Here is a 24,790-nt window from a genome sequence, read left to right on the forward strand (position 1 = left end):
CTCAGCTGGCGGAGTGTGCTGCATCTAGCTCGCCAAATGTGCCAGGCTGCCACGCTACTACAAATCTCCCATCTCTGGTATGAGCTTGGTCGCTAGTAGTCTGTAGGTGGGGCTGTGACTGGTACTGCCGAAATATGATGGTGAGAGACCTGAAGGGCTAGCTAGCCCTCCCCATCCTTCTCATAAGCCCTGACCACTCCAGCCTCTGTGGCCCAAGCGATAGAGTCGCATGTAATGATCCGGGTCGATGCCCTGTCCATAGTCAAGATGCGGAGAATCCGCTGCCAAATCTGCTAAGCCTTCGGGCAACCCAAAGACAATGTCGCTGAGACTCCTAAGCGTGACCGCACCGCGGGCAAGCTACTGGCCGACCTCCAACTGCCAGCTAAGTACCGACCGCCAAGCTCTTGTGTGTGCCATCAACCAAAGAAAGTGGGTGATCTTTCTAGGCTGAAAACTGTCCCAAAGCCTCTTCCAGAAATCTAAAAGGAAGCGCTTTGAGAGGCCCTATGACTGCCAATGTGTTGCTATTGGGGTGCCATCGATCTTTGGCATCTGGATCCTGCAGCCTAGCCGCGCTGTATATGCAAACAAGGGAGCATCGAGAGTCTCCTCCCGATCCGCGGGGTCATGCCGAGTCCACTCTCCTGGATCCCACTGTAGGCACATGAGAGGTCGGCACTCCCATATCTATGGCTGCTAGAATCTCTCCCTGGCCACCTTGGCCGGTGCTAGGTCTATGTGCCACTCCTATGCCCGAAAACCAATCACCCTCACCCTCTGCAAGGTGCAGCCATTGAAATCCTCCAAGGGAAGCTCGGATCTCTCTAGTCTGCCATGGGATCCAATAGAAAAAGTGAGCAGACCATTGCCCTCATCTGCTCCGTGGACCACCACGAGAATATCCTGTCTGGTAAACACACCTAGCCACACTGGGGGGGGGGGGGGTCGGGTCTTGGATAGGAGTCAGCCACTCCTGAGGGATAGCTGAGTTGATGTCGATGCTGAGCCTATCTCTACCCCGAACCCCTATCAGGCCTCTCTCCTGAACCTCTCTGGGGGTAACTGCCTCTCGTGAGGCTAGGTAGTGGCAACCTTGCCTTCCAACTTCGTGCTTCATTTTAAAGATGTAAGGCTACTTGGGAGAGGATTCTTCCAAGTAGACTTTGACACAAAGGAGGTAGCCTCAGAAGTGCAGACAGGCAATCCTTTTCCTTTGGGCCCCCCAAGGAAGATTTTCTTCCTACCATACACCAGCTACTTCGACCTTGTCGAAGAAGACTAGAACCGTTACTCTAAGATTCCCAGGTCTCCCTCATGCTTATTGGCCATTGTTGGAGGCCATTGGGCAGCCTTTGGGCTGGCCCTCCAAGTGCCCACCATCCTAGCTTTTCCCACTTCTGCTGCCTAGGTAGTCATTGCCTCAGCTAATGTTGTTCCTAGGGTATGGTGTTGGCTCGTGACAGTGAGCCCTTTGACGATTTTGTGCTGCTTGTGGGACTTAACGGTCCCTTGAAGCAACGTATGGAGATGTCAAGCAGACCTGGTGCCGGGGAGATGGGCCTTTTTGTGCGGGGATTGCCATAGGGCTAGGGGTTGTAACTTGTAGGAGGCGGCGCAAACGCACTCCCCAAGCGCCTAATGCTCCGCCTCAGCCAACCTTTCACCAGGAGTGGTGGGTCGCCTCTCATGGCCCCTTTCCATGTGGGAACGCTGGGGCACAATAGGATGATGCCTCTCCCAAAGACAATGTACACAATGATGATGTATTGGGTCAGAGTGATGAGTTTGCAGAGTCATCCTCATAGAAGGATGTTGCATCAGGGCATAATGACTATGTTGAGTCCCCCTTGCTTGGGATGGAAAATATGCAGGATGCACTTGGTATGGATGCATAGGACACATTGTCATCTTATGAGGCCTTGCAAGATGTATAGCAAGATATATGCCAATATGCCCTGGAAGGCACCCACGCATTGCACACTTATGCAGAGTCTAGGATAGAGTGAACATGCTGACATTGGACTTTTCTCGAAGGATTAACCCCTCCTATTGCATTATGGGAGGCGGGTCTAGACTCCGGCCAAGCGATTGCTTAGGTCCGGAATCAAAACCTCCTTTTTATCATGAGGATTATCTCATGGAATGTGGAAGGTCTAGGGAGGCTTCCCACAACGCAATAGAAAGCGCCTTGTTAAGGATCTATAGATGCATTGCTCCTGCACGAGCACAAATTGGATATGCTTCACTGTGGTAAAACTGGTAAGATCCTTTTTGGACACAATTTGCGGTCCTATACACCGGGGACCAAACGTGGGGTACATCACTTTTGCCTCATGTTGTTGGCCATTGTGTTATCATACCTGCTAGATTACAGTGGATTATGGTTATACAGGAGGGACAGAAGTTGGGTATCTTGAATATCTATGCGCCTAATGTACGAGGAGAGAGGGTGGCCCTCTGAGGCACCATCACAGAAGTGTTGCCCCTGGTTGATCATTGGATTGTTGGAGGAGACTTCAACATGGTTGAGCAGCCCTCAAACAAAAAGGGTGGCCGTGAGGGTAGAACACACCCCTTGGAGAGAGCCTCGTGGGAGAGATTCATAGTCTCCTTCTATGGCAAGGATTGCTGGTTAGAGGACGCCTAACTCTTTTATCTTACTCATGGCATAACCATAGAAGCGGGGATGGATGAATCTTTGTACAGTTGGATAGATTTTCTGTGGATGACTGGGGCTTGGATAGAGGAGGCTCTATTGCCATCTTGCATGGTACTACCAAGTTAGATCACTGCCTGGTTGTTTTGTGCATCAGGGAACTTGCGAGATAGAAGTGTTAGCATCCCAGACTCTCTCTATCAAGATGCAGAGACCTCCCTCGAGGTTAGAGAGATTTGGAGGCTTTGTGATGGTCTTGACCCCCCAGGAGAGACTTGCTTTGGCCTTGGAGAGGACTAGCCAGCACTATCACTCTATTGCCTTGGCCAAGAAAGAAGAGGCTTTGGACAAGGAGCGAGCTATCAGACGCATGTTGGCTGCGCTTCAGAGGGAACACAAGAGAAGCTTCCTGAGTCCCCTTGGATCCCAGATCTCTTGTCCACGGTTAGAGTTGAGTTACAGGTGGCCATGGATAGGCGGGTTGAGTTTGCATTTCATGCTAATCAAACATTTTGGACACAGATCGGTGGCAGATGCAACAAACTATTTTTCTCAGCACATGGACCTATGCACAGTAGGGACAATTTGAGATTCTTGCAAGATTCTCAGGGAGAATTCATACTCTACTACAGAAGGACTGTAGTAGAGTATGAGGTGTACTCCGATTAGGGGAGGTGATTGGATTTACAACATCTTCTTGGATGCAGAGCACCGACCACCTTCTTCGCCCTTGGTGAGATCTCTTCTACGAGCTTGGGATTGCACGAGGAGCTTCTTGGTACATATTCCTCCGCAATTAGTTGAGGTGGCTAACAGGTAGCCCATTATGTGGAATGACTTGATTTTGGATGAATATGGTAGACCTCTTGGGGCAGCCACGCATATCCAGTGGGTTGCTTGGGTGGCTCTTTTTCCCTCAGTGTTGGATTGGAAGAGGTTCATGAGTCTCATGGAGGATGAGAGAATTCTTCGCACCCAGAGGCACTAGTTAGAGAATTATGTAGATGAATGTAGCCATACCCAACCACCACTAGATGACAGGGAACTTCATGGAAGGGCCTCATCACTTATGGTTTGGGGTATTTTCAGGGACAAGGGTACCTCTTTAGGTCATGTGCCTTCTCACTTTGGGTGAGGATCATGTACCGGTTTTTTACTCCATTCAGGATAGATGGCTTTTGGAGAGAAGTCTTGGGCAGGATATCATTGGGGGTCCACCGGTGGCCCGGGCCAGTGAGAGTGGTGGGACAGGGCAAGGAAGCACATCTATATTGATCCCCCTCAAGGGATGATTACGGACTCCTGGAGCCTCTGGTTAATAGGTTATATGATGGGTGTCCTATCAGATACCTGCACTAGGACCCGGTGAGTGGGAGTGGAGGGATGCTTTTAACCCCATGAAAAGCATGCCCTTCTTCAGTTACAGCTTTTTCGGGGGGGGGAAGGCGGTTCATCTCAACAACATTTGTAGCAGAGAGCAAAGCAGAGACTCCTACGCTTGTTTCAATTTTGCGATATTTGAGCAAGCAATGTTTGATTGCATAGAGAGTCAAAGAAAAGGGTTTCTATTGTGGATTAGAGTGTGGAGGAGAATCCCTCACCCCTTAGTGGTAGCTACATGTTGCTTCTTGAAGCTCATTATATTTTTATTAGATGAGAAAAAGGAAGTGGTGGAGAATTTTGATAAAGAAGTGATATGCTTTGATATGAACAAGGGTCTAGAGGAGCAGGTCATTCTATATTATTATCATCGTCTGCGATGTCTACCAGGTTACATGCATATTACTTTTGAAGACATGATACACACCTCCTTTTTTGGACACCCCACCCTTATTTTTGATGCACTTTGTGCAAGCTTCAATCATGCAGAAACCATTATAGGTTCAAGCTTGGCAATAGGTCCCTTAGGCCTTAACATGTTCCGAGGATGGAACATGTATCAGGTATAGGGGGGATGTTAACCCCATTTTGGGCTTAACAAAGGCACTCCTTGCTACACATGGGAGTAGCCAAATAAGTGTTATGTAAACAACAATATAAACGTTGTATATATTATGAGAAAAGCTGGCAAATGACCAAGCTAATAGATTAGACTTAAGTTTGGGTGCCCAAGTGTGAATAAGGGCCAATTGTATATAAGTGACTTTCTCATAATGAAAAACGACAATGCCCCATTGTTCCGATTGAGTCTTGCTTGTCTACTTGCTCTTATCTTGTCTGAGGAAGAGAGAGAGTTGAGAGTAGAGTGCATGAATCTTGGTGCATGTGCCTCTTGTTAATTGTGTGAGAGTGGGAGAGGTGAGTCCTTTTAGGGAGGTGAAGCAGCTTCTTGGTGGTGACAACAAGGAGAACACGGGAGCTTGGAGCTAGCAACCACTAGCGCTTTGAGGTCAATGATCCTGAGCCAGAAGCGAGGTAAGTTTCCATGATGGTTGTTGCTTATTCCAGAGATTGCTAGAGTGGTAGAGTTCTTGTGAGGTTGAAAATAAGCCATAAACCATATTTTGGGCTTAATAGCCTCACACTTGTCACTATAGCTTTTACTTGCCATTCTAGCTTATGAGAGCCCCAAATCTATAAATTGGAGCCCTCTCTCTTCATTTGAGCAGGCTCTATTGTTGCAAACTAGCCTCTGTCATGTTGGCAATTCTCTCTATTCTTGGTTAATGTTGGCTGCTCTCTCTCTCTCTCTCTCTCACACAGTATACTGGCTGTTGGGGATTGTTTTGTAGGCTTCCATCGTGAAGAAATGGTATTTGATCATTATATTATGATTTCCAGCCATTGTACTTGCTGTACAAGTCAGTGTACCTGTTGTACCACCACTATATTTGCTATACTAGCCACTATACTTGTTGTACCAGTTATTGTAACTGACTATACCACCACTGTTCCTATTGTGCCAGCCACTCTGCTTGATGTACCAATCAATGTATTTGTTGTACCAGCCACTGCACCTGCTGTACCAGCTCTATGGGTGCTGCCCCGACCTATTTTGGGTGCAAGTGGTGCTATGGCTGAGCTTGTTTATAGTGCTTGGGATGGTGCCTAAAGCTGTTTGGATTGTTCTACACTGGTTTTATGGCTACCCGAGTTTGTATTTTACCAGTGTTTTGTATTTATGGAATATGTGGAAGTATTATTTGCTGCAGCTGAGTTTTTCTATCACATATGGCACCTTGAAGACCTGTGGTGATGGGGAAGATTAGTACCCTCACGGGAAGAGGTGGTTTACACACATTCACGGTATTTGGGGGCTTCTTTTGAAATAAACCCAAGGAGAAAAATATCATGTACAAGATTTGAGGGCCTTACTCTCCCCACGGGAGGTGCCAGATTATCCATATACAACCATCATTCGACCATACACACGGGCAATAAAATACTCCAAAGGGGGGTCACTATGTGCTGTCAGATGTGCACATCTCTCTTTTACAGTTTTGTGGAATTAAGTGGCATATATTTAAGGCTGTGGCCAATTTAAGTGTTTAATTGCATTAATGGTCAAGTGTTTTGAGAAAGCCCTTCGGCCCACACGGAGTTAGAACTGCTGAAGATCTCCTTGGCCAGATGTCAGCCTGCTCCTACCTGCTGAGAGGACTGCCCACGATCATGGCACTGAACAACTCCCACGTTGCACCTGTGCTTGTCAGAAGCCTGCCCAACTGCTGTGCACACATCTGACTTCTATCCAGGTGTACCACCCTGGCCAGATTACAATAGGACCCTTGACTCTGGATTTGAGAGAACAGACTCTTGACAAGATGAACAGTGGGATCCAAGGAGTAGAATTGGAGAGACCTTCACACCCACCCCATCCTAAATATCCCCTCTTCGCCTGCTCGCAGAGGACTGCGTGAGAAACCTGGCACTCCACCTGGGTGGAGGATCAATTGGTCAGTCATTGTGGTGAGATAGGCCTCAGTCATGCCTGGGATGTCCTACAGGAGCTGACCTATGGGAGCTGATCAGTAGCATCACAACTTGGCCGGTTTGGTGGGCACAGGGATGGAGAGGACAACTACCCTTCTCGGAAAGTCTGTCTGTGCGGTTAAAGAGACCTCGTTGTTGTCACTTTCTGCTGTGGTGGACGGGAGGCGTCACAGCTATGCAAGAACAGGGCAGGTTTATTGCGCATCTGGAGCTGTGGGACCTTTCTTGTTTGAAGGCACAAATGGGATCACAAGGTGCTGCAAGTCCCCATTGTGGCTTTTCTCCCACCGCCTGGTCTCTAGGAGCAGCCAGCCACTTTGGAAGCCCCCCCTTTTTAAACTCGTACTTCGTTAGAGGGATTGCATCTTTTTTCAGATGTACCCTTGTTCTAGAATCTTTTCTTGGAGGGGAAAAAAGTGAGCAGAGATTCAAATCAGCAGAGATGAGCTCGGTTCTACTGGCTAAGTGAGCTATTACTATGTCGTTCATCGCATGCAGGCACATAAGCACATGCACACATGTTTGTGTGTGTGTGTGTTGTCTTATTTCTAATCAACAGTTTGCATGCTGACTCATGTGCAGATAAAACGGAAGACGGATGAACAGGACATTTTGATCATCAATCAAAGCTTTACTTTCGATGTGAAAGATGTCAAGGTTGAGTCTCTTCTTCTGTTAACACTAAACTCTTGTAAGTAGTAATTTAAAAAAAAATGCCAGGTTTGCTTTCGAACAAAAGATTCAGCTCATTATTTCTTCTTTCTTGCTAAGCAGAGCTCAGTCTTATCAGTGCAAGTGTATGGAAAAGGTTTGTTTGGAATGGAGTCACTTGGGCAATGCAAAAATATTGCAATTGCTGATTTGTTACAAGAATCACAAGGTGAGGAGCCAGCGAAGTCTTTTCCTTGTAGAAAAATTACTTTCCAACTAGCTGATGCCTACAATGCCTAGGGCATCATATTGAGATGTATTAATTATGGTCCCAGAGGGGCTGGCCGATCTGAAAGCAGAGTGGTATGAACTGTATTCAAAAGATGGAAGAAAGGTGTTTCCAGGAAAGGTATACACTTACTATGCTCCTTCATGCGTTGGTAATAGAGATCCATTTATTTGAATTCACGTGCAATGGTGCCCACTGATGTATAATAAAAAAGCTCATAATATAGCTTAGTTCTGTGTACTAGGTCTTGATGCAGATGGCAGCAGCAGTAGCAAAACCAGAGCAAAAGTTGCAGGTCTTTGTTGGTACTTGGAATGTAGGAAATGCTCGGCCGGTAAGCTACTCATCCCCCTCAATATAAGCTCCGGTTCATGCCTTGTTATTTTCAAGTAAATAAAAGACGAGTAAAGCTATGAGAGAGACCATAACGTATGTACCCATATACCCATGTACTTCTTAAGTGGTCCCGTCTACTTTCTCCACAACTGATCATCTAATTGTCAAATCCAGCCAGTGTTAAGGTTTAAATAGCTGTCTCTGGCTAATGTACACTGGTAGTCCTTTCACTTGAGATACCTAGTGTCCCTTTTTATCCGAATGGATTTCTCTCTCTCTTTTTTTAAGAGAGGTATATAATATATTATATACTAGTTATTGGCATTCAGTGAGTGTAGACTGGCAGGATTCAAACCTGGGCTCCTGCCTGGCAAGTTCAATCCCTTTGCCACCAGACTACATGCCGGTGGAGGGCTTTTGCTCTTTTGATGAGATGGTCTGATAAAAAAACAACATTTCGAAAAAGATGTGGAGCTTTAGTATGTACTTATTTGATTTTTAGCCTACCTTTGCATGGTGGTGCACCGAGAGTGAAACCTTGCCTTATGCCTTTTGGAGAAAAGGGAAAGTGCCTAGCTTTATGAAGTATCACTGTGAAGACCTAATGAGAACCTTTCTTTAAGGCAATTTTGTTTAGTTGTTGCTGTCGTCTTCCCATGATTGTGTTGGTAAAAGATTGGAAGATCAGTTTCTGGGACTTGTTTTTTTTGTCTGTGCAGGGGGATAATCTGTCTTCATGGCTTCCGACCACTTCAATATATGATATTGTGGCTATTGGAGCTCAGGCAAACTCCTCAAAACCATACACATACTTTGAATTTATCTGCTGTTAGCTTCAGAATGTTGGTTGTAATTATGGAGATGATGTTCTTTTTTGGTACTGAAGGAATGTGACTATCCGGCTCGTGCACCACATGCCGACTGCTCAAAGGACTGGATGGCTACCCTGAGGTATGGGACGATCCCTTCTGGCTCCCTGCTATGGGCTGGTTTTTGAAGAAAGCTCTATTGTATTCAATGCAATTGATTGTCTTATATGACATGATGATGTTTATGCTTGATTTTTCCTGTAGATCTGTCCTTGGTTCTCATTACAAAGTTGTTCATGGACTTTCAAGGGGCCAGATGCGGTTGGCTGTGTTTGTTCACATCGATGCAGAGGCAAGGACTTTATAGAAATTTCTTGATCGACCCTATTATTTGTTGCTTAGACAACTTGTTCAGCTATTTATCTATCTATCTATATGTGTATGTATGTATGAAAATAGATAAATAGATAAATAGGGGGATGGATAGATAGATAGATAAATAAATGGGGGGACGGCTGGGTGGATGGATGAACGGAAAGATAGATAGATACACACATACACACAGACAGAGATGCACATACGTACATACATGTATGTACGTATGTGTCTGTGTATATGTATGTACATGTGTGTGTGTGTGCGTGTGTGTGTGTGTGTGTGTGTGTGTGTGTGTGCGCTCGGTGTGAGAGAATATGTGTGGTGTGTGTGTTGGTGTGTGGTCGACCTGCTCGTCTGCTCCCTCATCCTGTTCGCCTGCTCGTGTGAGAGCACATGTGGTGAGGCGATTGTTACAGGACTGTATCGGCCCTGTAGCCTATACTGTGTCAGCCCTGCAGTAATCTACGCGACCTTCTGAGGCTACCCTGATGCTCTTTTTTCTCATCGCCAATCTGCTCTTTTTCATCTCTTCCTCGACCTGAGTGCGTGTATAGGAGTGTGTGTGTGTGTGCGTATGTGCTGTGCCTCGCTACAGGTCTGTTTTTCCCCTTCTGTATAAGTCGCTTCAGCTTTCTGTTTTTCCCCTTCTGTATAAGTCGCTTCAGCTCTCCGTTTTTCCTCTCCTTGTAAGATTGCATTTCAATAGTGCTGTTCCCCCTTTTTTCCTGATCTGTGTCTTCCTGCTGAATCGATTGGTCTCGATGGCAGAATCAAGCAAGTATTATGTCAAGAGAGCTCTTTCTCCTGAACCTAAAAGACAATCAAGGGAATCTCTACCCCCCATAGCTCCTTCATCTGAAGATGCTTCCTATGTTTTTGACATGTTGAATGAGGATTTTCAACAAAGTAGAAGAGAATGGACACTACCTGCTCCGGAACTCACTTACAAGATGAAGTTACCTTCTCTTGTGCATCCTCTGAAGAAGCTCTCTCAAACTGCAGTCATCATCTTTTTTCCAGGTAAAATACCCTCGGCTAATGATGTGGGACAATGGGTGAATTCTCTCCTAGGTGGATGCTATGTAGAAGGAGTCTATTTTGCCTCCAGAGGATTTTATGAAGTTCATCTCTTGGATGTATTGACAAAACAAAAGATGCTGGAAATGTCCCCTTTATTTTTTGGTCGTCAAATGGTGCACGTCATGCCCTGGTCTCCTAACAAGGATTATCAGAATCTCATCAAACATCACTGCCCTGTATGGGTTGAAGTTGTTGATTTCCCAGATTATATGAGAACAGAGCTTCCAGGCTTAGCGATGACTTTGGGACAAGTGATTTGTCCCCCTCGTCCCACAGGTAACAAAAATCGTTTTTGCATTTTATGGGATACTGATAGACCAACCCCCTCTTCTATTGCAGTTGAGATTGAGGGTGTTAATTTGGGAAAGAAATATTTCACTTTGAAATGGGGCATTTTTGCCGGAGCTTGTTTCTCTTGTCACAAGTTCGGGCATCTAGCTTCAGAGTGTCCCTCAATCCTTCATCCGCCTCCTCCAGCTGCCATTCCTCCACCATCTAATAAAGGAGGTCAAAAGACTTATGTGGAAAAGATTGAAGCTAAAGGAGCAAAGTCTTCACTTCCTACAGGGAACCAAGCCAATTTAGCCCAAAATAAGGATAAAGGAAAAAGCAAGCTAGTGGAAAATATTTCATCTTCTCACGAGGGTTGGCAGAATGCAAAGAAGACGGTGCCTCTCAAACAAAGACCTCTCCAATCTCGCAATTGGGATGCTTCTGCTCCATCTCCTGGCCAACCTTCTACCTCTTCGGACAGCCCCATCTCAAAAGCATGGGTCAATGCAGTTAAGAAGGGTATTCCACTTTGTGAAGAAGATGATTTAGTCAGGGAATTGGATTTTGAGGGTCAGCAAGACCCTGTGGCAATGGCAGAGGCTTGATGCCTCCCTTTCTCTTTGAGGATTGCTCATCTCTTGTACATATTTTCATGCGTACTTCTCTTAAATGTTTTTCTTATAATATACAGGGCCTCTGTAATCAGCACAAATGGAGACTCCTATGGTATTATATAAACAATACTCATCCTGATGTGGTGTGTCTGCAAGAGCATAATCAGCATTCTTTTGCTGGCCAGCATGGGTTCTTTTCAGGCTATGATATATTTTATGCAGGATCTGGACATTTCTCTGGGCTGTGCATTTTAGCCAGACATGATCTGCAGCCATGTGTAGCATTTAATGATCCTTATGGCCGATGGATGATTATCCAATGCATGATCAATGGAGAGATTTTTGAAATAGGCTCCTTGTATGCTTATCAAATTTCAGCTTCCAGAGCTCAAATGTGGGACTCCATTAACCAATATCCTTGGTCTTCAAATGCTCTACTTTGTGGTGATTTTAATAATTCCCCTCACTGGAAAGACAATACCACACATAAATCCCATATGATTCCCTCTGAAATCCAGCGATGGGAACATATGAATTCTTCTCTTCATACTGCAGATTTATGGTCAGCAATTCACCCTTCGGTTTTGGGATTCACATATCATCATAATGCTTTTACAGAATATTGGGCCAGGCTTGATAGATGGTATCTTATTCATGCTCAGCAATATGATGATTATACATGTCAAATGTGGACTGATTATTCTCAACAACTATCTGATCATACTCCACTCTGGCTCAACCTTTTTTTTGGTATGCCTCTGGACGACATTCAGCTCTCTTTAGTCAGACACTTGCAGGTTAATCAATTATATCTTTCTCATGAAAAATTCTAGCAAATGATCAGATTGGCTTGTAAGCCATTGTTAGCTCATGCTCGGGAGGATCTGGATTTTGCTTGGAACTCCTTTGTACATCGTATTCAAAATGTCATTAAGGAATATGGAAGATGGTACATGGCAGAAACTAGACAGCATATCCAGTGGGCAAAATCATACAAGCAGTCCTTGGTACAGATTAGCCATCAAAGGTCTCTTTCTGCTTCTGAACAAAATTCATTGTCTTGTGCTTCTTCCATAATTGATGCTAATGATAAACGCAAGCTTTCCAAATGGCAGACAAGGGCTAGAGTTAAACCTATGCTGGATAAGGGCTGCTCCTCGAAATCTTTCTTTCGAAATTTACACACGTACAGACAAAGTCAATCTATCATGAGAGTCAGGAAATCGGATGGTCTTTGGACCCAATCTCTATCTCAGTTAGAAAAACAATGCCTGGATCATTTTCGGCTTCTTTTTTCTCTACCATCTTCTTCTACATCTCAGGCTGCATTGGCTCGGAGCAAATTTATTGAGCTGGTTTCTCCTATTGTTTCTTTGCAAAAAGCTTCAATGCTGGAAATGTCCTTTTTGGATACAGAATTGGATGAAGCCCTCAAGCATTTGGGTAAACATAAATCCCCAGGTTGGGATGGTTTGACAGTTGAATTTTTTGTAGCCTTCTGGGCTGAATTGAAGGGTCCAATCTTGAAGCTCATTAATGTAGCTTGGCAGCATCAACATCTTCCCTCAGCTTGGAAACATGGTCTGGTTAAGCTTCTGCCCAAAAAACCTCTGTGTGAAACAATGGATGACTGGAGGCCTATCACTTTGATGCCTGTTATATATAAACTTATTGCTAAAATGCTGGTACACCGGATAAAAGATATCCTTCATGATGGACTTCATCCCAGGCAATATGGTTTTGTTCCAAGAAGGCATATACATGATAATATCTCCAATACTCTCATTGCAATGGAATATGCAAAATACTCTGCTCAAGATGTCTTGGTCATGCAGGTGGATGTGGCAAAGGCATTTGATACGGTGCAGTGGGATTATGTTTCTCAAATCATGTCTAAACTTGGTTTTGGGCCAAAGCTAGTTAATGTCATATACTGGCTTTACTCAGATTCCACTGCTCAATGCTTTATAGGGAAACATTTATCTGAGTCTTGGACTCTAGAACGATCAGTTCGACAGGGATGCCCTCTCAGTGCTCTGTTCTATGCTATTGCTTCGCATCCTTTGCTTCTTTACATGGATCATCTGGTTGATACTAGACAGTTAGAGGGGCTTCAGATTTCTGGTTCACGGCCTTTCATTGCACAGGCTTATGCAGATGATTCATTCTTCATGCCAAAGAACAGTCCTGTGGAGCTTCGTCTATTGATGGATACTCTTTCAGATTTTGGGTTGGCAGCTGGTTTAAAGATTAATTTTCAGAAATCGAAACTTTTACCTCTCAAGCATTGTGATTGGCATGCTATCCTGTGGCCTGGCCAGATTATTTATCCGGAAAGCATAGTAAGACACTTGGGCTATCCCATTGGCTGGAAAATCAGAAATAAGCAACAAATATCTTGGGTGCTAAACAAAATTAAGGACAAATTAGAATATTGGAAGATCTCCACTTGGCCATTACATGTACGGCTTCGAATTGTTCAGTCCATTGTTCTGGCCTATGTCCAATTCTACCTTCCTCTATTACATTGGTCATCTCGAGATCTTTCTTCTTTTATGTCTCAAGCCATGGAAATTTTTTGGAAAACTAAGCTTCATAAAAAAGCTTTAAGGCTGCTCAAAATGGACCTGCTTTGCTCGCCAAAAATGCATGGTGGTTTGAATATTATAAACATCAAATTTCATGTGCTGGCAAGAAAGATCACTATGCTCAAAACCTTCTTTCAGCAAGAACAGCCTTGGTCTATCATGTTGGCTATTCTGTGTGGTCGTATGCGCACAAATGCTTATGGTCGCTGGTTGGTTGATCCATCGGAAGTAGTGCTTGGCAAATTTCAAGGTAAAATCCCTGGTTGTCCATTTTCTACTTCCTTGATTCAGGATTGGAAGAAAGTGCTTTCCCGCATCAAATGGTCTCCCCATCCTGCTTCTATAGCTTCCTCGCTTCGAATGGAAAGCATACATTGGAGTGCTGTTTTTTACTCTCCCCTTGCTGTACAACAACCAATCAGAGCTTACAATCTTATGAAATTGGGCATCCGCTTCATCGATGATGTAGTGGATACTACAGGGCAAATTCTTTCTTTTCCGGCAGCTTGCCAACAATACAATCTTGGGATGCATCATAGATCTATATGGAAAGTTATTGCAGATCTCTTACACCCTTTCATTCCGATTCCAACATTGGATGTAAGAGACAGGCTTCAAGATTGGCATCTTCAGTCTTCAGGCTCAAGATTATCCTCTCAATCTTTGCATCAGATGACTTCTATACAGGCTTATCGATTGATATTACCTCCTCCATGGATTGCTCAACATGCTAATTCTCTTTGGCATCTGGATAAGTCTTTAGCTTGGTGGAAAGCAAAACTGACTTTGATATGGAAGTTGAAAATGCCATTGAAACAGAGACTCTTTCTCTGGAGATGCATTGTTGGTATATTTCCAGTGGGAGTGAAATTGGCTCAAAGAAGGATTGCCTCTCCTTTTTGTCCAAGATGTCATCATACTACTGAGAGTGTTCCGCATTTATTGTGGTCTTGTTCATGTTCCAGAATCCTTCTAGACAAGATCTCCTATTTTTTATCCTTTTCTTCCATTGGATCAGATATTGGGCCTTGTGGACCCTCTGGCTACAGCGAAATTATACATATCTGAATTCACCCCTTCAGCAGCCTTATGAGTTCTTCCGAGCCTCGTTGCGGCAGTCTTTATATGATGCCGTGCATGAGGGAGATTTGGATGTTTCTTGTGTTCAGCTTTTCTTTTACTGTTTCTGATAGATAGGGCATAGGCTCTTTTCTTGAGCACTGCCCTGCTCTTGCATAGAACTTTTTACTGTTGTTTTTTGAGTTCTAGGGTTTAGACATCCTCCTGATGCCTAACTCTTTTGTACATTCATGATATAATGCAATTTCAACTAGTTTCACAAAAAAAAAAAAGTGTGTGTGTGCGCTCACGCGCTAAACCTATGTACTTTTATGGATGTATGCATGCGCACATAAATACACACATATAATGTACATACGTACACACAATGTACGTACATATATGTATGCATGTATGTACCTACCTATCTACCTACCTCCCTACTAACACACCTCATTGAATCTGGGAACACTGCAGAAAGCAATATCTGAAGTCCATAGTGGGAGTGAAGCAACAGGAGTTGGACATGTGATCCCAAACAAGGGTGGGCTTTGTATTGCTCTCAAGGTTTGAATTGAATTTTCCAGCCTGCATGGTTTTGAAAAAGCATCTACTCCTGCCCCCCCTTCCCCCCTCCCAAACACACACACACACACACACACACACACATACACACACACACACACACACATTTCTAACTGCAAAATATTGTTTGAAACTGTTGGTGTCAGTTTTGGGACACAGCTTTGTGCTTTGTGAATTGTCATCTGGCTGCTCATGTTCGGCAATGCGAGGCCAGGAATGGAAATTACAGAGGTACTTTCTCAAAGCAGAAGGTTGATCCTTGAAGCTGCTCTTGTAGCATTGCATGGATATGTCTTTGGATGCAGAGCTGGAATGCCTTGTTCACCCTTTGCCACATGCCTTCTTGTGTGCCCCACTCTTTTTAATTTTCCTGGTCTTGATGATGCTGATATACTACTGATGCAAAACTATGGAGTGTGGGGTCCAAAGGCTCTGCAGGCTGTTTGGACGTGGGAAAGGTCATTTTGTTTAATATATATATTTTAAAAGGCCTTAAATCATACAAAGGAAGGGCAACTCTTGTTTTATTGGTTAGAGAAAAACTCAACCCAAACAACACTGCTAGAAGCAGGACCGGCTTGCTCTTGTCCAAAGGCTCCTATCAGGAGTAGCCAATCACGTGATTTCGGGAGACTATACCAGATGGGGATGGGACAAGATCTTCATGTTAGAGGTAAACAGCTTTGGCCAAGGCATGTTGCTGGATTGGTAGAACAAATGTATCAATGTGTGGGACCAACAAAGTGAACGCGAGTGGTTGGCTAGACAGGCAGCAGGCTGATAGATTGCCATGGACAACGTGCATGAATAGGATGGCAGGGCTTGATTTGGAGTCAAGACAGGTGGGCTCTACTGGTGCAACAACCACTTCTACATGGCTCCCAAAACTGCAGGGAGGTACATGTGCGACAGCCCATTTGGGCAAAAAATGGAAGGTTGTGGGCCTGGCCAGCCGACAAGAAAAATCAGGCTGGCCAGCTGACAAGAAAAGGAAGGCCATGGGCTGGCCGACAGCAGGCCAGTTCACAAGAAAAATCAGATAAAAATATGCCCTAAAAAGAGGGCATACTTTGCCCTTTTTCAGCAGGCATTACTCTTAGCCTCTAGTCCAGCCTTGCACACATACCACAATCCAGCAGAAGCAGCTTGAAGTGCAGCAGAGGAGCAAAGTAAGGCCAAGCATTGGCAGTTTGCAGCAGACTACTGAATCCTGGAAGAGGTGTTTATATTCATGAATCTTTGCTCTAGTCCCACTCCAATAGAATCAGGGATTGTGGTGATTTTTGTCACACGGTTTGTTTCAGCTTTTACCTTGTACTTTTGCACTCTCTTGCACATCCTTTAGGCTAGGAACATGGGGAATTAGACATAGATTTCACATATGGTGTGCTCATTGACACACATTAGAATCGAAGGTCAACATGCTGATCCTGGAGGAGCTGGGCATGTCACTCTAGATGACAGAGTTCTCCGGCTTGGGCAGTCAGATGGTGTAGAAGGATATATGAATGTGGTGAACTTGCCTTGTGATGAAGATCCATGGGCAGAAGATACTTGCGAAGGCAATCTGGAGGAAGCCATGTGGCTCATGCATAATTTTACCCGGAAGATTGTGGATGCCCTACGAAGGCAAGGTCGTTGGATCCAAGTGGGTCTGTCGGGCCATTGACCTTGGAAACCAAGTGGGGTTTTAAAAAGGCCAACTACTGTCAGAGGTCATCAAATCAAGCCATGTAGCAGACATACTCATACTTGGAAGCTTGTGGACACCCTAGAAAAAGGTCACTAGAATCAAGTGGGATGGTAAGACCATTGACCTTGGGAACTAAATGGGGTTTTTAAAAGGCCAATTAGCGTCAGATGTCATCAAATCAAGTTGATTCATATGACCAAGTGCCATTCAAATGGCCACAAAGATCTGGCTTGCCTGCAAGGCTTTGTATAGGTGGAAGCCTAGGACGTAGATCACATAGGCACCAGGCTAGAAGTCTTGAGAAATGGGGCTAGGATTGTGTGTCAGCCCATTTGGCCATGAAAAGAGCTATTTGGCTGGCCCAGGGCAAGTCCGCTGACCCTGCAGTCTCTTTGGTGCAAAGGAACACTTACGTCTCTAAAAATATTTTGGCTAATAAATTGGTTTAAGAAAAGCATCAGCAGTCACAGCAATCTTTTGTAATAATCAGTTTCCTCTTCATGCCGACAGAAATTGTTGGGAACATACGCATCAATAACCAGAACATGGACATTTTGAATCAATTCCACCATGTGTTTTGGCTGGGTGATTTGAACTATAGACTCGATTTTGGAGCGGCTGATGGAAAACACTTGACTCCAGAGTAAGGCACGAAGCCAGGTTCCCATTTGTTTTTAAGATCTTCTATCAACTTATTGATATAGTTAACATTCTGATATCAATAGCTGTACTTGAACACTGGTCGGTTGTTTCATAGGACAACTGCTTGGGACACAGTAGTCCAGGAAATTCAACAGAAAATGTTCCACACGTTACTGAAGTTTGATGAGGTAAAGATGCCAATGTCAATAGAACAAAAAAGCTTAGGTGCAAAAATATATGAGACTGCATTACAATTTGATGTGCCGTGCATGCACGTACACGTGCATGTGTCGATACATACATATTGTCTCTCTCTCTCTCTTTTATATATATATATATATATATATATATATATATATAGAGAGAGAGAGAGAGAGAGAGAGAGAACATACATATATATATATGTGTATGTGTATGTGTACACACACACACAGACACGCACACACACGCACGCACGTACACACACAAGTATGTATGTATTACACATGTATATGAGTACTTCTAGGCTGACATTTTTTGAATTTGAACAGCTTCATAAAGAACAAGAAGCAAGAAGAGTCCTCTATGCATTCAAAGAGGGAGAAATAACATTCCCTCCAACATTCAAGGTAAGGGTTTTGTTTCTGGATCTCTCATATCTTTACTTTGCTGTTGATGGGGAAGTAAATGATTAAAGCATTCCTGATTTGATTACATCTTCTTAATGGTGGGGATGGCGGCACCCATCATGAAAAGATGAAAAGAGACGCAGAAGATATATATGATCCAAAACGAATGCCTGCATGGTGTGATAGAATCCTTTGGTCTTCACTCCCTGGTTGTAGTGTGGATCAGCTTTCCTATACATCAGCTCCCAGCATTTCAACCAGGCATGCTCTGTTCACACGTCTCTTGATGTTTTAGGATTCTTTCCTACATTCCACCACGTGAATGCCAATGTTACCTTCAATGTTGGCAGTGATCACAAACCTGTAGCAGCAACCTTCACACTAACGGCCTATGCTCTACCTTGCAATGCCGTGGATAATCTGGATGAAGATGACAAACGGTGGCATGTTCGGGTAAGCCTTGGGATAAAATCACAGAATTTTATCAATCATTAACCTTAATTTTTTGGTGCGAACATTGGTTGTCTTGCACATTTTCCCATTATTTGCATTGCAAGGAATTTTATAAAAAAAAAGCCAGTCTTATTGAATTTTACTGTTCGATACATTTTGGCTAGTTTACAGTACTACGGGCGAAGAACTTGCGGGCGACAGACATGAGTGGATATTCTGATCCGTAAGTGAATTTCTTTAAAGCTTGAGCTTGATGTGCCTTTTTTGAATGCCTTGTAGACTACATTTGACTAGCTTTCTTTTTGCTCCCTAACAAGATTTTGGTCCCCTCGTCCTTTAGGACGGATGTTGAAGGTGTTGACTCCCTTTAGCATAGCTGCCAATGTGCCGACTATGCACGTGAAAGTGCTGGATGATCTCTACATGGTTCCAGCCTACAATGAACCACGTTAGGCCCATTACACAGCTAAAGCCATGGACTGTCAAAGTGGTTTCTGTAGATCCTAGAAACCAAGCCCACCATATCCATTGGAAGTCTCCAGAGTCAAAACAGTGCTGATAGCTCCTCATCCGGGTTCAAGTCGGCCTTTTTCTTCGATTAGCATCATGGTTAATCATTCTCCCTCGGCCGGGCAAACCATTGTTTTTTTTGAAGCCGAGCTCGCGGTCCTCTATGCCGAAATCAAGAAAGACTCCAAAACGACCCTCATTGCCAAAATCTTTGGATCTCACCCTTCCCGTCCCCAGGCTCGGGATTGGGTCCTGGCGGCTCTGCCCTCCGACCTCGCCTCACACTTTCAAGATGTCAGGTTGCTTAGAAGAGGTTTCTTCCAAGTGGATTTTGATTCTGAGGATGCAGCCTCAGAGGTTTTGAAGGGCAGCCCTTTGCCATTGGGCCCGAGGAAGATATTCCTTCTTCCCTACTCCAACTATTTTGACCTTGTTGAGGAAGACCGGAACCGTTTCCCGATTACTCTTAGATTCCCAGGTCTTCCTCCCGCATATTGGCCTATGTTAGAGGCCATCGGGTCCGCCTTTGGGCTGGTTCTTCAAGTGCCCCCCCTCCACGCCTTGCCGACATCTTCTGCCCAGGTGGTCACTGCCTCGGCGGATGCTGTCCCTAGGGTCATGGTTCTTTTCTCTGACATTGAGCTCTTTGCGAACTATGTTTTGCTTCCGGGCCCTTGTGGCCCTTTGAAGCAACGTATGGAGATTGCAAGTAAACCCGATCAGTGCCGGGTTTGTCACCAACAGGGTCACTTTGCTCGAGATTGCCCTCAGGCTTGGGGTCGTAGGAGGCCTCGCAAGCGTGCTTCTCAGGCGCCACCTCCCTTGGTTCCTTCCCGTCCTTCAGTCCGCTAGGTGTGGTGAGCTGTCTCTTACGCCCGCCCCCCTGGTGCGATTGATGGGAAGGCCTCCTCGAATCATGCACAGATAGATGATGTTTCTGGTCAGAGGGATGTGTCAGCTGATGCATCTTTGCAGAGAGATGATATCTCAGATCAGGATGCTTTTGTTGAGTCCTCTCTACTTGGAGGGGGCGATATGCAGGAGTTCAGCGCAGTGGGGATCATGTATTGCAAGATTTTCAGCATGATGCCATTGCCCTTGATGCCCCGCAGGGAGAACAAGTTTCTCGTACATATGCAGGTACTATGTAGGGCCTCCGACAAGGGCATGTCAATGGACTTTGCCCCGTGGATTACCTCCAAATAATCCGTCAATAACACCGGATAGTCTTCGAAAAACTCTTTGTCGAGCCATACCGCTTCATGGGTCCCTCAGTCCTGAAACTTCGTGAGCTGTCTTAGTCTTCGGCCTGAGCCATGCTTGAAACGGTGCAGAAGGATCTGTTTTGGAACCATAACTTCTACTTCATCAACAATATCTAGTTCTGCTTCGTCTTTGACTTCTGAAGGGATAGGACCTGCATATGGCTTTAACCAACTGACGTGAAACACATCGTGCATAGTCCAACTCGGAGGTAGCTTTAACTGCATAGACACTTCATTAATCTTTTTTCTGATGGGAAAGCTCCTGAAAGACAACTTTGGGCATCGCTTGCCCACCTGTGTCAACCTTTGCTTCATAATCCGAAGATAAACCCAATCCCCTTCCGTCTGGATTCACTGGCTGATCTGCTCCTGCGAGCTCCGCCTCTTCCCCCCTCCCGCTACTTCTAGCCTTCGCGCGCCCCCCTCTCCCCCCTGCCTGTCCCCCGCCTTCTCCTCCGCCTCTTCCCCCGCCTCCTTCCTCGCCTCCTCCCCCGCCGTCTCTCCCCCCCTGCCTTCTCCTCCTCCGCCTCCTTCCTCGTTTCCTCCCCCGCCATCTCGCCCCCCCCCCCCCCCCCCCCCCCCCCGACTCCTTCCTCGCTTCCTCCCCCACCATCTCTTCCCTCGCCTTCTCCTCCGCCTCGCTTCTCCCCCTCGCCTCCTTCCTCGCCTCTCTCCCCCGCCTTCTCCTCCACCATCTCTACCCCCCCGCCTTCTCCTCCACCATCTCTACCCCCCCGCCTTCTCCTCCGCCTCGCTTCTCTCCCCCGCCACCTCTAACCCCCCCGCCTTCTCCTCCGCTGCGGCTCTTCCCCCCCGCCTTCCCCTTCTGTCTCGCCCCTCCCCCCACCGCTAGCCCCCCCGCCTCAGCTCCCCCCTCCCCCCCCCGGCTCCGCCCCCGCTATCCTCTAACCCTCCGCCTCTCCGTTTCCTCGTAGGGTTGTCCCCCTCACGTTGGTGACCCCGGTTTCTGGCCTTTTCCCTCTGGAGGACTCCATGGAAGCCGCTCCGACTACCCCTGCCGATTCCGGTCTCCGTCTGGAGTTCACAGCTGCTGCAGATCATCAGTTGTTTGTTTCCACAGTATCCGCTCTTGAGGCCTCCTCCTTGGTCTGCAAGATAGTGGGTAGCCGTCCGATGCGGAGATAGCTTCGCGACCTTCTGCAAGGCAGCCTCGTTGGCGTGCCTGCCAAGATCGTCAGCGTCGATTTTTTGGGACGTGGCTACTACCAAGTGGATTTCGAGTCCCCCCAGGTAGCTCAGATGGTGCTGGCTCGGAGCCCCATTGCCCTTCGCTCATCCCGGGCGTTCCTGGCGCGATGGACTCACGGTTTCAACCCCGCTTCTGACCCGCTAGCAGGCGCGACAGGTTTCCCCATCACTATCTGCTTTCTTGGACTCCGCAGGGAGTACTTGCCCCTCTTGTCATCCATTGGCAAGGCGTTCGGACAGGTGGTGGAGACGCCTCAAACAGCGGCTTCAGTGATAGCTCGGGCAGCAGGATTCCCGGCCATTCGTGTTGTGGTTCCGTCACCGGAGTCCCTCCCGAAGACGATCCTCCTCCCTTGTCTTTCTGGAGGACATCTGATACAGCACGTGGAGTATTCGGGCCTCCCCGGCCAGTGCTACAGCTGTCGGGAGATGGGCCACCTCGCACGCGCCTGTCCCCACAAGGGGGTTCATCCTTCACGCTCTGCCACCTCTGGACCCCCTTCAGGAGGCCCGAGGGATGGCCATCCACCTCAGAGACCGGTCATCCCTGGCTCGTCTCAGCAGGCGCCATCATCTGACGAGCAGGTGCCGGCGGAGGATGCCGCGCAGACCCAGGAGGCTGGCGGATGGCAGGAGGTTCGCCGGCGGAAACGCCCGGCCCGCAGGGACCGTCGCAGACGCTAGCAGGCAGCACAGGCTGGCGGACAGGCGACTCCGGCTGGCGTCCAGGCACCTACCCGCACTTATGCTCCAGTCAAGGATAGGCGGCCAGCAGGTCCCACCCCGATGGACGAGGATTCAGACTCAGTGCCCGTTGAGGCCGCCGGTGGAGCCCCCCACGTGGAGACCCCGCTCCCGCCTCCCCCCGCGGGGGGCCCCGCCCCCTCCATGGAGCAGATTCCTGAGGATCCCGGGCCGCACGCTGCGACCCCCGGCTTCTCTTCCCCTCACTCGGAGAACACTCCTTCCACCCCCCCCTCTCCCCCCCCAGCCCCCCCCCTCCCGCCTCCCCCGGCGGCCCCCCGTGACACCTATCCTCTGGCAGATGCCTCTCCATCCTCTCCTCGCTCTCCCCCCTCCTCTCCGCGAGCCACCATCCCTCCCTCGGCCTCTCCAAGATACTCCGCCAGACCACCTACTGCCCCGGGGTAGCGCAGCTGGGTAGGCTAGAGTTCAGTCCAGCGGCTGTTCCACCGCCACTCCGGGCCGGTGGAGATGGCGATCCTAGCTTCGCCCACCACAGAGTTCTCTCCAGCCTCCCCTGGGGGGCCCCCGCGAGTGACGGGGCTCCCAGTGGATTACGGTTTTTTCAGGTGTCTCCAGCTGGATGCTGGCCCGTTCGAGACACTGGTCGCGCCCTTGCGAGTTTGCGTGGTGTGCCATCCCTCTCGTTCTCCTTTCCTCTCAGTGTTGAGCAGCGTGGTGTGCCATCCCTCTCAGTGGTGAGCAGCATGGTGGCATTCTCCTTTCGTCTCAGTGTTGCCCCAGACACAGCATGGGATTGCAACTCTGTAGAGGAAGTTTTGCGTGATCAGATACTGGAGTTTTCTCACCACTTCAGTGACCTGGGGCTCACGGACCTATTGCAGACCCGATTACACTCAGCCCGCATGAGCTTGTTTGGTATAGGAGATTGGCGGGCGGATCCGGTCCACACCTCATTTGAGGCGGTGCTACTGATTCTCCTCCATGCCGCCCTGAGGGTGCAGCCTACCTTTAGATACATATATGCAGAGGATTGGTCTCACGCCTATGCCCTGGACAGGGCGAAGGCGGAGTGGGGCTGGACACAGAGACAGGTCACCCTCTTTTTGGAGAGACTCCGCACCCGGACAGACAGTGACTATTCTCCCTCCAAGCCGGCGCCCAAGACTCACAGAGTGGAGGGCAGATCATCCGGGCCGGCTGAGAGGGGTGAGCCAGTGGCGGCTGCTTCACTTGCCATAGCTCATCCATGAGGATCCTCTCATGGAACATCCAGGGTCTTGGTGGACATCGCTGCTACATTGGTCGGGGCAGACTTCGCCAGGAGATCCAGAGGGCTCTCGTTGGAGGACCCATAGATATCCTTTTCATTCAGGAACACCACCTTTCTGCCGGGCGTACCCGCACCTGCGGGAAGAACTTGCCAGGCAGGAGTCACACTTTTTGGTCACCGGCATATGGCTCCCAGGGGAACCAGGGTGGAGTATGCATCTCAGTCAGCGAGCAGCTTCTATCCGAGGTTGTGGATTCTGGCACTCTGGTCCAAGGTCGAGCGCAGTGGATCATCCTTCGGGTTGGGGAAGACCGCATTGGCTTCCTCAACTTCTACGCCCCTAATAGGGTGACCGGGAGAGCCGAGTTCTGGAGCACCATTAGGCAGTCCCTCCCCATGGCAGACCATTGGTGCCTAGGGGGGGATTGCAACATGCTGGAGGATGCAGAGGACAGGATGGGGGGCAGCCAGGAGACCATTCATGGGCCGGAGCTCGCTGCCTGGGAGGAACTAGTGCTGCAGGTGAGAGGCCAGGATCCGTGGACTCTCTCGGAGTTTGGCAGGGTGCAGGGGAGTTTATCTTTCTCGCGCTCGGATAGACGGGCCACAGGAGTTAACCTTTCCCGCATCGACAGGTTTTACATTGATGAGTGGGCTTGTGATAGAGGTGGCACTGTGGGTATACTTGCAGGCTCCTCGTTTTCAGACCACTTTCCAATGCTTCTCCAGATCGAGGACCCTACGAGAGGAGAGCGAGGCCAGAGCATCCGGATTCCAGATTGTCTCATAGAGGAGCCCGAGATTGCGACCAGAGTTGAGCAGGTCTGGCAGGAGCTTCAGTTCAGGAGAGGATCGGTAGCCAGCGATCTTGCCAGGGGTTTGCAGGAGATCAGTGGGATGCTCAGACAGGCTGCCCTGGACCATCTGGAGGCTTTCAGAGAGCAGGAGAGGAGCTTGCGGAGGAGTCTAGCTTCCCTTCAGAGACTCCAGGAGAGGGATCCTACGAGCCCTTGGATTTGAGAGCAGATGGAGTCAGCTCGCACAGAGATCAGATCCATCGAGGAGAGGAGGGTGGAGTTCCGATTCCATGCTCGGGCTTCTTTTTGGACACAGGCTGGAGACAGAGTGACTCAAGATTTCTTTGAGGCGACAGGGCCTCGCTTCAGACGAGAGGGTCT

At 47.5% G+C, this 24,790-nt stretch overlaps 1 protein-coding gene across 5 annotated transcripts in view; it reads left to right on the plus strand.

The window, feature by feature from the left end:
- Positions 1-24,790, plus strand: part of LOC147629987 (uncharacterized) — a 47,423-nt gene that overhangs the window by 3,359 nt on the left and 19,274 nt on the right. For all 5 annotated transcript variants that reach the window (XM_086811543.1, XM_086811541.1, XM_086811540.1 and 2 more), the window contains 15 exons: positions 7,175-7,249; positions 7,367-7,472; positions 7,579-7,652; positions 7,777-7,866; positions 8,588-8,653; positions 8,755-8,819; positions 8,942-9,029; positions 15,147-15,236; positions 15,401-15,485; positions 17,458-17,590; positions 17,705-17,777; positions 18,120-18,197; positions 18,325-18,458; positions 18,548-18,650; positions 18,815-18,873. In XM_086811543.1, coding sequence (XP_086667669.1) covers positions 7,175-7,249; positions 7,367-7,472; positions 7,579-7,652; positions 7,777-7,866; positions 8,588-8,653; positions 8,755-8,819; positions 8,942-9,029; positions 15,147-15,236; positions 15,401-15,485; positions 17,458-17,590; positions 17,705-17,777; positions 18,120-18,197; positions 18,325-18,458; positions 18,548-18,650; positions 18,815-18,873 — 1,319 coding nt within the window. The remainder of the gene's footprint in view (positions 1-7,174; positions 7,250-7,366; positions 7,473-7,578; positions 7,653-7,776; positions 7,867-8,587; positions 8,654-8,754; positions 8,820-8,941; positions 9,030-15,146; positions 15,237-15,400; positions 15,486-17,457; positions 17,591-17,704; positions 17,778-18,119; positions 18,198-18,324; positions 18,459-18,547; positions 18,651-18,814; positions 18,874-24,790) is intronic.

This window comes from Cibotium barometz, chromosome 17 (assembly GCF_041138505.1).
Source record: "Cibotium barometz isolate CiBa-2024 chromosome 17, ASM4113850v1, whole genome shotgun sequence".
NCBI classification, from domain to species: Eukaryota; Viridiplantae; Streptophyta; class Polypodiopsida; order Cyatheales; family Cibotiaceae; genus Cibotium; species Cibotium barometz.